We start from the raw sequence: 12,816 nt of genomic DNA, 5'->3' as shown, positions 1-12,816 counted from the left end.
CACTTTATGTTCTGTCAGATCTCACCTGGAATTGACAAATATTCTGGCTCTTTCCATCAGAAATGATTTGACAATTTCAATCTGTAACATACACAAAACTTCTATTTTGCTGACTGAACACAATAAAAAAAAAAAAAAAAAAAGGGTGTAGTTTTCAACAGGTAAAAGCTAAAAAATAATGAATACCTCCCATAGAAATAAAGACATTTGATGTGGACACGAGTTCCAGTCAGATTATCATCACACATGGAGAGAATTTCCACTGTTTAGGAAATCATAAATAATCTGGACTATTATTTATTGGACTGTATGAATAGATTGATAATAACTAGATTTATTCTTTTGTTTATTAGTGTTTTGTAATGCATCATCAATCACTGTATGTTCTGTCAGATCTCACCTGGAATTGACAAATATTCTGGCTCTTTCTGTCAAATTATTTCAATCCCAAATATACACAAAACTTCCTTGAAATAACAGCAAATATCTTCCAAAAAATCATTACTGAATACATTAAAAAATGTGTAATTTTCAACAGACACATGCTAAAAAATAGTGACTACCTCCCATAAACATAAAGACATTTGATGTGGACACGAGTTCCAGTCAGATTATCATCACACATGGAGAGAATTTTCACAAATAAACTAGACTATTAGGTACTTAGACAGTTTGAGGAGCTGCTATTAGTTTATTTTTATTTGTGATATGTAGTTTATTGGTGTATTATTATGCATCACTGAGTGGGAGTTCCTGTCCTTCACCTAGAAAACATGAAGCAGCTGGTGGAGTGTCCTTGAGGCTGAAATGAGTCTCTGTTCCATAAAGTTCGTCACATTACAGATAAAACGCATTAAAAGACTTACAATGAAAACTGAAGCCGCATTCTTCCTTGATAATTTAATTAAAACACATTTAAAATGGCTTTTAATACCCAGCGGCAGGGTGACATTTTATCACTTTTATTTCTTTTACATGTATATTTTAGTGCTGTTTATTTCTATAGTTTTATCGTCTATCTGACTGCTGTCTGTTTTAAGTCACTGTGTTGTTTTTCAGTTAGCTCTACATAAAGAAACTTTGATTGATTGATTTAGTGAAAAGGTAGACCTGATTTTTTAAATTTTTCAGCACCTGTGAGGTTTTTAAAATGCACAGGAACAACTACAAACTGCTTTGAAAATAGGAAGACATATTTAACCCTCCTGTTGTCCTCATTTACAGGCACCAAAAAATATTGTTGCCAAAAATTCAGCAAAAAATTCCCCAAATTTCTGAAAATTTACAAAACCTTCAGGAAGAAAATTCCAATAATTCCTTAAAAGTTTACCTTAAAAGTTTAATTTCAAAATAATCCCCCCAACTTGGCAAGAAAATTCTAAATTGTAAATATTTTCAACAAATGAGTAAAAATCTTCCAAAAAAATCCTAAAAATATCTATAGTGATTCCATATATATCAGTAGAACTTCTAATATTTTCTTTAAGAACATTCAGGAAAAAATCAACCAAAATCCAGTGAAATTCTCTGGATTTTGGTTGATTTTTTTGTGAATGTTCTTGAGAAACATTTTTACATTTCTTTTTTTTCCACCAAAAAATGTTCAAAGATTTCCCCAAAATGTTGAAAATGTGGACATCAGAAGTTTCACTGTAAAAATTGATTTTTTTTTTCACATTTTCAAACTTTAAAATGGGTCAATTTGACCCTCAGGACGACACGAGGGTTAAAGACCTTTAGCTGCTGCATCATTATTTCTTTTGGGTCTCCGTTGTTGTTCCAGGACAGTATCAGTCGACAGAAAGTCAAACGTCGCCTCCCAGTGTTCATAAAGAGACATTGCAGCTTGTGTTTATGTACGGTTTGACTAACGTCTCGTCCTCTTCCTCCAGCATCATCCTCCTCATCCTGTCGTCCTGCTATCTGGCCTTTCGGGTCTGCAGTCTGGAGCAGCAGCTGTCCTTCCTCAGTAACCCAAATCTGCCCCTGAGAGAGAGGTAACATCCCATCATCCACCCCATCAGCAGGTTTATACGATAACACTCTGAATGTAAACGACACAGATGTAGGCAGTGAAATAAACCAAATGATGAGACGGTTGTGTGAAAAACTATCAGTGTTGTTCAATGGCTCATTGGATTTTATCTTGATTTTTATTTAAAGTCGGTGATGCTGTGAAATATTATCACATTAAACTACATAAATATGTCAGATTTAGTTTAGAAACAGCCTCTAGTTGAAGCTGAAATGAACACAGTTAGCCTTTTAACCCTCCTGTTGTCTTCACTTATAGGCACCCAAAAAAATATTGTTTCTTTGTCTGAAAAAAATCAAAAAATTCTGCAAAAAAATTCCCCAAAATTCTGAAAATTTGCAAAACCTTCAGGAAGAAAATTCCAATAATTCCTTCAAAGTTTCCCTTAAAAGTTTTATTTAAAAAAAAAAAAAAAATCCTCCAAATTTGGCAAGAAAATTCTTGTAAACATTTTTAAAAAATGAATAAAAATCTTCAAAAAAAATCCTAAAAATATCTAAAGTGATTCCATATATATCAGTAAAACTTCTAATATTTTCTTTAAGAACATTCACATAAAAATCAATCAAAATCCAGGGACATTTGCTGGATTTTTTGTGAATGTTCTTAAGAAACATTTTTAACATTTCTTTTTTTCCACCAAAAAATGTTCAAAGATTTCCCAAAAATGTTGAAAATGTGGACATCAGAAGTTTCACTGTGAAATATATATATTTTTTCCACATTTTCAAACTTTAAAACAGATCAATTTTGACCCGCAGTAATTAGTCAAATTATTCAATCTTTAAATGGAGACATCCATAAATAAAATGAGCTCTAAGTAGAGTAATTAAAAAAAATAAATCAATTAATGTGTAAAAAGTGAAAACCGTTAATAAAATTAGTTCCAAGAAGAGTAATACATTTATAAAAATCCATCAAATCAATTAATGTATAAATAGAGAAATCAGTAAAATTACTTCTAAGAAATATAATAAACAAATAACATATTTCAAATTAGTCAAATTAATCAATGAAATAAATCAATAAATGAAAGTAATTCTAACAAGAGTTCTAAATAAATAAAATGCATTAAATCAGTTCATATGCAAATAGAGAAGTCATACAGTGAATTAGTCCTAAGAAGAGTAATAAATGAATAAAACGGTGTGAGTCCTCTGAGCTGTTTGCTTCTTCTACAGGTAACCTCTACTCTCCTGCCACCACACTGGTTTTTATTCTTCTCCTGCTTGGAGTCGACGCTGATCTCCTGATCCAGGACCAGCTTAGACCAGATCTTTCCTCCAGCTGCAGCGTCGGCCGGGGAGCGCCGTCCGTCTGTCCGTCCGTCCGGGTTCCTCCTCAGTGATCACTTCCAGACTATGCAAACAAGACTTTCTATTTATTTCTGAATATAAAGTAGGTGTTACTTTAGTTCATGATGATTTTCTGCTGTTTGTGGTGCTGATGAAGGAGAGGTAAGAGGTGATTCAAACATATTCCAGGTGGTCGTAGCAGGAAAAACAAATCAAACATTTGTATCTGAACAGATTCTGAAGTGGACTAAACCAAATTCTTCCTGGTGAGATTTTCATTGCCTTCAGTAGGAAGGTTAAAAACAACCGATGCACTTTTCTAAAATGTAGGTCCACGTTAATTCAAATGTGTGTAACTGTTGAGATCTGTATTTTGCTGATGATAGGTACCCAGATGTCATTTCTGAAGGTGTTTATGGAAGAAGGTGAGCACAGACGCTTGACTGAATGAAGCTACCTGTCATTTAAATGTGATAAACTGCAGCGATAACTCCGACCTGAGGGTGTTCGCTGCAGCATAATGTGAAAGAGACGGTTTGTTTTTCATTGCATCACTTCTCTGTTGGTTTTCTAGGTTTCAAACGGAGACGGTTGTTCATGTTAGATCAATATTTTGCTGATTTTTGTAGACATGTAGTCCTACAGTCCTCGTTTGTGAAATTCCTATGAATTAAATTGGCAAGAAAATGTAGATAAACATTAAAAAAAAAAAAAAGTTTCTGGCTTTTATTTTTCACTCATTTCAGGTGCCAAGACTTTCACTGGAAAAAATGCCCCTCTCAAAACAAGAAAGATTTCTTGAAATAAGATATGATATTTAAAATATTGAGATCTTAAAATTAGCTGGGAAAACTTATTTTAAGCTCTATTTTACCAGGATTGTCAAGTTTAGGTGTCTTAAAATAAGCCAGATATGCTTAAAAATAGTAGTTTTTCACTCAAAAATAGATTTTTGCTTTCATGTAACCTTCTAATTTGAGATGTATTCAACTTTTTGAGTTTCCTTGTAAAATTCAACTCAACCAAAATCCAGTGAAATTCACTGGATTTTGGTTGATTTTTATGTGAATGTTCTTAAAGAAAATTTTAGAAGTTTTTTTGAGATATATGGAATCACTTTAGATATTTTTAGGATTTTTTTTTTTGGAAGATTTTTACTAGTTTTTTGAAAATATTTACAAGAATTTTCTTGCCAAATTTGGGGGATTTTTTTTTTTTTTTTAATAAAACATTTCAGAGAAACTTTTAAGGAATTATTGGAATTTTCTTCCTGAAGGGTTTGCAAATTTTCAGAAATTTGGGGAATTTTTTTGCAGATTTTTTAAATTTTTTTTTGGAAAGGAAACAATATTTTTTGGTGCCCGTAAATGAGGACACAAGAGGATTAAACTTAGTTTTAGTTTTCTTGTAAAATTCAACTCAAAACAAGATAATTTCAAGATTGTTTGATTTAACAAGGTATTTAAGATGCATTGTCTTAAAACAAGTCCCTCCATCTGCTGAAATGTCTCTTGTTAAATGAATTTATCTTAAATCAAGTGGGATGAGACATTTAGACTAAAAATAAGACAAACAGACTTGGTAACAGTTTGACTTTTTGCAGCGTTCCTATCCATCTCGTCATGTTGGCTCTAGGAAAAGACTCGACTCCAGCAGCTCTGCATGTTTCAGTAACCTCCACGAGTCAGACCAAATTATAAAACTGAAGCACAATGTTGACAGAAGAGCTCAGAGCTTAATAAATTACAGATGCTGTGTTGGCTTCACACCACTGGCAACGGGCTCAGTTTAATAACTTGTCGTGTATTTTCTAAAATGTTAGCTGCTCTGTGACTTTAGCGAGGGAATACTTTAATACTAAAACATGTTTGACATTATCTGATGGCGTCTGAAAAAGACTCATTTTCATCTCATGTGACCCTTAAAATGATAAATTTCAAGCAGCAGCAGTGATAGTACTATATACTATATTTCTAACTATAAATGCACAACAAGCCTGAGATGGAGTCATTTTATGATGAAAATATCCTCTACAGCATTGAGAAACAGAAAAATGGACACTCAAACAGAATACTAAACAAAGATTATGCATCTGATTTTGGATCCGTCGAACAATGTTTGGTTTAAACGTACGTCTGCAGCCCAGATGGTCATTGGTCACCAGACTGGTTCACTTCCAGCTGTTTCACTCTCCTGTTGTCCTCATTTACAGGCACCAAAATAATTGTTTCTTTGTCCGAAAAAATAAAAAAATTTCAGGAAAAAAATTCCCCAAATTTCTGAAAATTTGCAAAACGACACGAGGGTTAATGATAGATAGTTGGTTCCACTCTGCAGGATGAGTCTGATAAATACTGCTGTGCTTTTAAATCAAGTTAAATGTCCGATTTTGAATCAGCAAACACAGTGAGAAAGAGCTCCACATGCATTTCCCTCCTTTTATTTGTGTTTACTGGCTGAATTTTCTTTGCACCAAATTCACAGCAGAGTTTAGTCTGGATCAAGAATCAACAAAGAAATTCCTTTGAAATTATTCAGGGTTTTTTAAAAAGTTTTTTTAACCTTATCTTTACTTATAAAGTTGATTCAACTCTTCACTCAAACTATAAGATATCAGCGATCTCAGGAATCAACTTTTTGTGATCACATCAGTGGAGACGATACTGATCTATTGTGCTTCACGTTCTGCAAATTTCCCAACGAATTAGACTGATTTGGAGTCACTTTGGATCCCCTCTACAATTTGTAATAAAGATCTGTAGGTTGCAAAACATGGATTAGTAATTAACCTGTCAATGACTCATTACTAGAATCTACAGTGACATCTAGTGAACAAACACACGACACACATTTATGTAAGAAGATCTGAAACGACCTCCATCCCCTCACCATTTAACCACCGTTAGTTTTATCCAGCCTCATTCTGTTTGAAGCAAGTCTTCTTCATTATGTTCTTTACTTGTTAAAACTCTTAAAATGACCCCACAGATGATGCTCAGATCATAGCAGACCAAATTCTCCACTGAATAACTGGGTAGTTTGAACAACAGTTCAGTTATATTACAGTAAACTCACCTGTACAGCTGCATCATTTCCTCAGTAGAACTCTACCTGAAGGACTGGACCACCCGGTTACTACCAGAGTGACTGATGGATGCCACAGTTCCTGGTTCAGAGGGTCTGATAATCATACACTGACACTTTTCTAGGATTATGTCCAGAATTCAGCACAACCAATGATAAGCAAACCTGCTGACGATCACACCTGAACAGAAGTCTTCATTGTTAATGTGCTTTAATTGACATATGACCTGAAATTAGAAAATAACTGATCTCTGAAGGGCCTAAAAATGATGAGACGATCTTGATCTTGTTCTTTGGGTCACTACCCAGAGCTCATGACCATAGGTGAGGGTTGGAACGTAGATGGATGGTAAACTGAGAGCTTCTCCTTGTGGCTCAGCTCCCTCTTCACCACGATGGTTCGATACAACGCCTTTATTACTGCTGATGCCACCAATCCTCCTGTCCATCTCTAGCTCCATTTTCACATCACTCCTGAATTAGATGCCAAAATACTTGAACTCCTTCGCTTGGGAAAGAAACTCTCTCCAACCCAGAGGGAACGATCCACCGGTTTCCACCAGAGAACCATGACTTTGGACTTGGTTCTGCTGATCTGCATCCCTACCGCTTCACACTCGGCTGTAAACCGCTCCAGTGCTGCTGAAGGTCTGAGGAACCAACAGACTCAGAAACACCCCCACAATTTAATCAGTTGTTCCTTGCATCATTTCTGATGGATAAGTCCTGATAAGTCCTCAGCGGTGGATTTGTAGTAGGATCACAATCAGCTGACATAGTGTTCACTGGTTGTCATGGTTACAGTGATGCTGTGCTGCTATCTGGCAATGATACAGAAATCTGTAACTAATCAGTGGATACAGTCTATAAGCCGCATCACTGCCAAAATCTGCACTTCTATTGACTGAGATCAAAAATCTGTGCCATCTCTGTGAAAAAAACTCCTACTAGAGGCGTATGATCATATTTCCATTGAGAAGGTATGACATCATTCTGGACTACAGTTTATAATAACATGCTGGGTTACCTCAACGCTTCGATGGTGAAACGCTGATTAAACCGTTCATTTATCTCCTGCCAGGCGACCTCAAAGGACCAGAATGCAACACAGCCAAAAGCTAAACTGTGTTTAGATTATCGGAGGTTGGCCGTGACCACAGACACGCCTCGCATCACAGACAGTCGGACGGATATTTATACGTCCGTGTGCCCAGCGTTGACTGAGATCCTCCAGAGAGTTTGGATATAACGTAGTATTTAATCTATTACAACCTTTCAACACAAATTAACTCCTGGAATGTGCAGAACATCAGATTGGAGGAACGTGACCTTAAAGGAATGGAAAAGAATCTCTCCAGTTGGGAGTTTTCTTGATGCTTTTCATTGTTTCACGCGTTGAACTGCCGCCTGAAAAACAACCGTGAAGATCTGAACGTTCTGAATGAATCTTCTCGGTCGTCTGCGTGCAAAGTACCATAGGATTAGCTTTAGCGTACCCTTTCATTTTCCTCTTCGCTCTCATCTTTTCCTCTATCTTTCTCTCTCTGCTTTAGCATCTGTGCCTCATCAGCCCTCTGGATTCTTTCCTTTTCCTTGCAGCTAAAGCTAATTCAACCCAGCGAGCCGTCGCTGAAGGATCAGGCTGTGTGCAGTTTCCACTGACTTCGGTTACAAGTGTCCGCATGCTGTGTTGACTAAGAAACATTTGTTTTCATATTCACACTTTTTAGTTTGAGCCAGATAAAGACAGAATGACTTGTTGCCTCCAGTTTGTCAGAGTTCAGAGAGTTTGTGGCAAATTGTTTTGTTTCTTGCAGAGACTCAGATGAAAAGATTTATACCAGTCTGGTGTTTGTAAAGTGAATATTAAGTAGGGTGACCATATTTTGATCACTGAAAGCCACGACAGTCGGCCCGGCAATGAGATACTCAAATATACTCAAAGTTTAGTCAAAGATGCCTGATAATTTCAATCCATTTAAAGTATGCCTCCTCTGTATGGACAGAAAACTGTTCTATTACCAAATACTATCTATAACCAAAGAGACAGATTCAGACATTCTCCTCAGAGGTTACACATCATGTTTTATTATGACAAGTTTCAAAAATAACAATTGAAATAATGATAGAAATAACATCTCTACTGTATTAGAAAATAATAAGAAATAAAAAAATACCTCTGCTATATTAGCAATCCAACTTTAACAAAAATAACTCTCACAAACTTACAAAAACTAAATAATAAAAAATATCTATATCTTTAGTTTTAGGTTGATTTAGTGGTGAAATGAAAAACAATGAAAGCCACAACATTTTCTTCAATTTCTAAAAAACAACCAGGACAGGACATGTCCTGGGAAAACAGGATGTTTGGTCACTCTAATGTAAAACTACCAGCAGCAGCTGGATGTGATGTGATGTGATGGGATGGGATGGGATGGGATGGGATGAGATGGGATGGGATGGGATGGGATGCGATGCGATGCGATGGGATGGGATGGGATGGGATGGGATGGGATGGGATGCGATGCGATGCGATGGGATGGGATGGGATGGGATGGGATGGGATGGGATGGGATGGGATGCGATGCGATGGGATGGGATGGGATGGGATGGGATGCGATGCGATGCGATGCGATGGGATGGGATGGGATGGGATGCGATGGGATGGGATGGGATGGGATGCGATGCGATGCGATGCGATGCGATGGGATGGGATGGGATGGGATGGGATGGGATGGGATGGGATGCGATGCGATGGGATGGGATGTGATGGGATGGGATGTGATGGGATGTGATGGGATGTGATGGGATGTGATGTGATGTGATGTGATGTGATATGATAGATAATATGACCAACTGAAGAGCACATAGTGTGTAGAATTATACTCAGTAGAGTAGTGCAGCATTTCTGTTACTGCACTCATAAAGTTATGTAGGGAAACAAACAATGTTAATATGATTTATTGCAGGTGTTGTAGATACTGAGGGGGTGTATCTCCTGCACCTAAATGCTCCATCATTCACCCAAGTGGCTTCACTCCACCACGACCCTCTACAGGATGAGATGGGTACCATAGTTTAGAGGCTGTAACCTTTAGTTAGCTGTTAAAGTTCCAAGTTTAATAGTCTCTCTCTACTATATTTCTTTTCCTGATGCTAAAAACAAAACTTATGGGGCATATGAGATTAATTATATCGGTCATTAATCAACTAACACAGTCAAGTTCCCTGGTTTGGAAGAAATAAAAGTCAAGCATTATTTACTCCATATTAACTGCTCAGAGTTTCCAAATGTGTTTTTAATCTTCCTGCTTTTCCACATTCGATTTGTAGATTCCAGTTTTTTATCCTCTGCTGAGTCTTTGTCATTTCCAAACTGTTTTCTGCTCATACAATGACCGACCTACATATCAGCCACCATCTGATCCAGGAAACTGAGATGGTCGAGCTCAGCTGGTGCACTTTAACACAATGCTGAGTCTTATCTCGGGGGAATCGTGCTGCAGCTTCGGTGGAGCTTCTAATTCTTTCATTTCTGATGCTGAGTTGTGATAGGGAATTGACCTACTTAGACCTCCTGAACGAGACGTGTTTCCAAGCAGAGCAAACCTGGATGTACCTCTGCTGCTTCAGGCCTCCCTTTAGGATGTTTAAATCAAACCTCGTTCTCATGCACGCTGCCGTTCATGAAGCTAAAATGGTTCCAAGCTGCTGCAGATGTGTTGTGACAGGATGTGATGTAATGAACACGAAGCAACACTCCAGGAACAGATTTTACTTGCAGAGGTCAGAGATAATTCAGAGCTGGTGTTGTGGAGCTGCATGTGAGCTGATGAGTAAATAGGAAGCAGCTGGAGATCCTGCAGGGAAACCTTGTCTGAAGCTGGAACAGTGCTGCTGGTGAGTTCACTGATGGAGCTCTGCATTTGTTTATGTGTGGAAGTGAAGCCATAAAGCTGCTCATGAATTAAAACCAACTTTTTTATTTAGCATTTATTTAACCAGGTTAGTCCCACAAACATTAGAGATCTCCTTTACAAGAGAGACCTGGTCAGGATCACTGGAAAAAATGCCCCTCTCAAAACAAGAAATAAAAAAACTTATTTCAAGGAGCTTTTTACCTTGAAATAAGTGAAAAAATCTGCCAATAGAACAAGTGAAAAATGGTTTGGTAACATTTCTTGAAATAAGATATGATATTTAGAATATTGACATCTTAACCCTTGTGTCGACCTGCGGTTCAAATTAACCCGTTTTAAAGTTTAAAAATGTGAAGAAAAAAAATAAAAATTCACAGTGAAACTTCTGATGTCCACATTTTCAACATTTTTGGGAAATCTTTGAACATTTTTTGGTAGAAAAAAAGAAATGTTAAAAATGTTTCTTAAGAACATTCACAAAATAATCAACCAAAATCCAGTAAATTTCACTGGATTTTGGTTGATTTTTATGTGAATGTTCTTAAAGAAAATATTAGAAGTTTTACTGATATATATGGAATCACTTTAGATATTTTTAGGATTTTTTTGGAAGATTTTTACTCATTTTTAAAAAAAAATATTTACCAGAATTTTCTGGCCAAATTTGGGGGATTTTTTAAAAAAAATAAAACTTTTAAGGGAAACTTTTAAGGAATTGTTGGAATTTTCTTCCTGAAGGTTTTGCAAATTTTCAGAAATTTGGGGAATTTTTTGCTGATTTTTTGGATTTTTTTCTAACAAGGAAACAATATTTTCTGGTGCCCGTAAATGAGGACAACAGGAGGGTTAAAAGTGACTCAAGAATTTTAAAGTCAGTCCAAAAACCAGCCAGAGTAAACATGCTGTGCAACATGTGCTTTCTTTTTAATCTGACTCAGCAGAACTTTGCATTATTTTAGCTGATTTATTGTATTGAACACGGTGGGATGGTGATGTGGGGACTCAAACCTGCAGGTGAACAATGACCTATTTTCTAATGAGGACACAGATTATCAATAAGGCCATTGTGGATTTACAGCAGTGCAGAACCACAAACACTAAGAAGCTTTGTTTTTTACCACAGAAAGAAAGCTGCGCATGATTTGCCAAAAAGAGCATGGTACGGGATTTTGCAGGATTTAAAGTTGATCCATCTCAGTTTAGGTTCCTGAGGACATAATGAGCTCCTATTGCTGCAGATTATGACACAAACCCTCGGTGTGTTGCTGCAGGTTGATGGATGACGGCACAGAAAGCTGAGCTCTGTTTCCCTGTACGGCAGCCTGGCTGGCAAATCGACCATTTAGAAGAAAATCTGTCTAAATGAATGCGCCTTTGCTTGGGCACTTTGTCTCGCTAATGCAGCGAGCTGCCAGGGTGAGGAATGCCCCAGCTTTGTGGCATTTTATGAGGACAATAGTGAAGCCTGAAGGCTCGTCTGACTGGTTCCTCCGGGTGAAATATGCCCACGGGATTTAGACAAGTGCAGGATGCCAGCGGAAGAAGCAGAACGTGGAAACAGTCCAGCCCGTGAGAATTTAAGAGCAGAGCAGGGCAGGAAGCCAGAGCAGCAGAAGAAACACAGTCACTGAGAATTTTAACAATGTCAAATTTACTTATTTGATCTAGAAGGTGTTACATTCACTCAACCTGCCCGCCATGTCTGACTTTCTTAGAAGAAGGGCTCAGGGGCTCCTTTAGACTGGACTGTGAGGTCCAACAGAAAAACAGCCTCCTTCTGTGAAGGCCAGTAAGATCTGGAACAGTCTTCCATAAGGGGGTCTCCCATGTTACCATCCATCCATCCATCCATCCATCCATCCATCCATCCATCCATCCATCCATCATCTATCCATCCATCCATCCATCATCCATCATCCATCCATCATCTATCCATCCATCATCTATCCATCCATCCATCCATCATTCATCATCCATCCATCCGTCCATCCATCATCTATCCATCTATCCATCCATCCATCATCCATCATCCATCCATCATTCATCTGTCCATCCATCCATCCATCCATCCATCCATCCATCCATCCATCCATCCATCTTCTTCCTCTTATCCGGGGTCGTGGAGGCAGCAGATGAAGCAGGTCATTCCAGACGTTCCTCCTCCCAGCAACACTTTCCAGCTCTTCCTGGTGGATCCCGAAGCGTTCCCAGGCCAGATGAGATATATAATCCCTCCAGCAAGTTCTGGGTCTACCCCGGGGTCTCCTCCCAGGAGGACGTGTTCAGAAAACCTCCAGAGGAAGTCTCCCTGGAGGATCTGAATCAGATGTCCAAACCTCCTCAGCTGGTTCCTTTAGAGGTGAAGGATCAGCAGCTCTACTCTGAGCTCCCTCCAGATGTCTGAGCTTCTCCCCCTATCTCTAAGGCTGAGCCCAGCCACCCTACGGAGGAAGCTCATTTCAGACGCTTGTATCCAGGA

The 12,816-nt window shown here is 37.9% G+C and overlaps 1 protein-coding gene across 1 annotated transcript in view; it reads left to right on the top strand.

Annotated features, from left to right (window-relative positions):
• The window catches only part of LOC111580711 (GRAM domain-containing protein 2A-like), a 41,153-nt gene extending 37,075 nt beyond the window's left edge, over positions 1 to 4,078 (top strand). Inside the window, exons 14-15 of the mRNA XM_055011732.1 lie at positions 1,893 to 1,997; positions 3,217 to 4,078. Coding sequence (XP_054867707.1) covers positions 1,893 to 1,997; positions 3,217 to 3,220 — 109 coding nt within the window. The 3' untranslated portion in view covers positions 3,221 to 4,078. The remainder of the gene's footprint in view (positions 1 to 1,892; positions 1,998 to 3,216) is intronic.
• The last annotated feature ends 8,738 nt before the right edge of the window (positions 4,079 to 12,816 follow it).

This window comes from Amphiprion ocellaris, chromosome 1 (genome assembly GCF_022539595.1).
Source record: "Amphiprion ocellaris isolate individual 3 ecotype Okinawa chromosome 1, ASM2253959v1, whole genome shotgun sequence".
Taxonomy (NCBI): domain Eukaryota; kingdom Metazoa; phylum Chordata; class Actinopteri; family Pomacentridae; genus Amphiprion; species Amphiprion ocellaris.
Note: the sequence above shows the minus strand (reverse complement) of the source record. Positions and strands in the feature narration are given on the sequence as shown.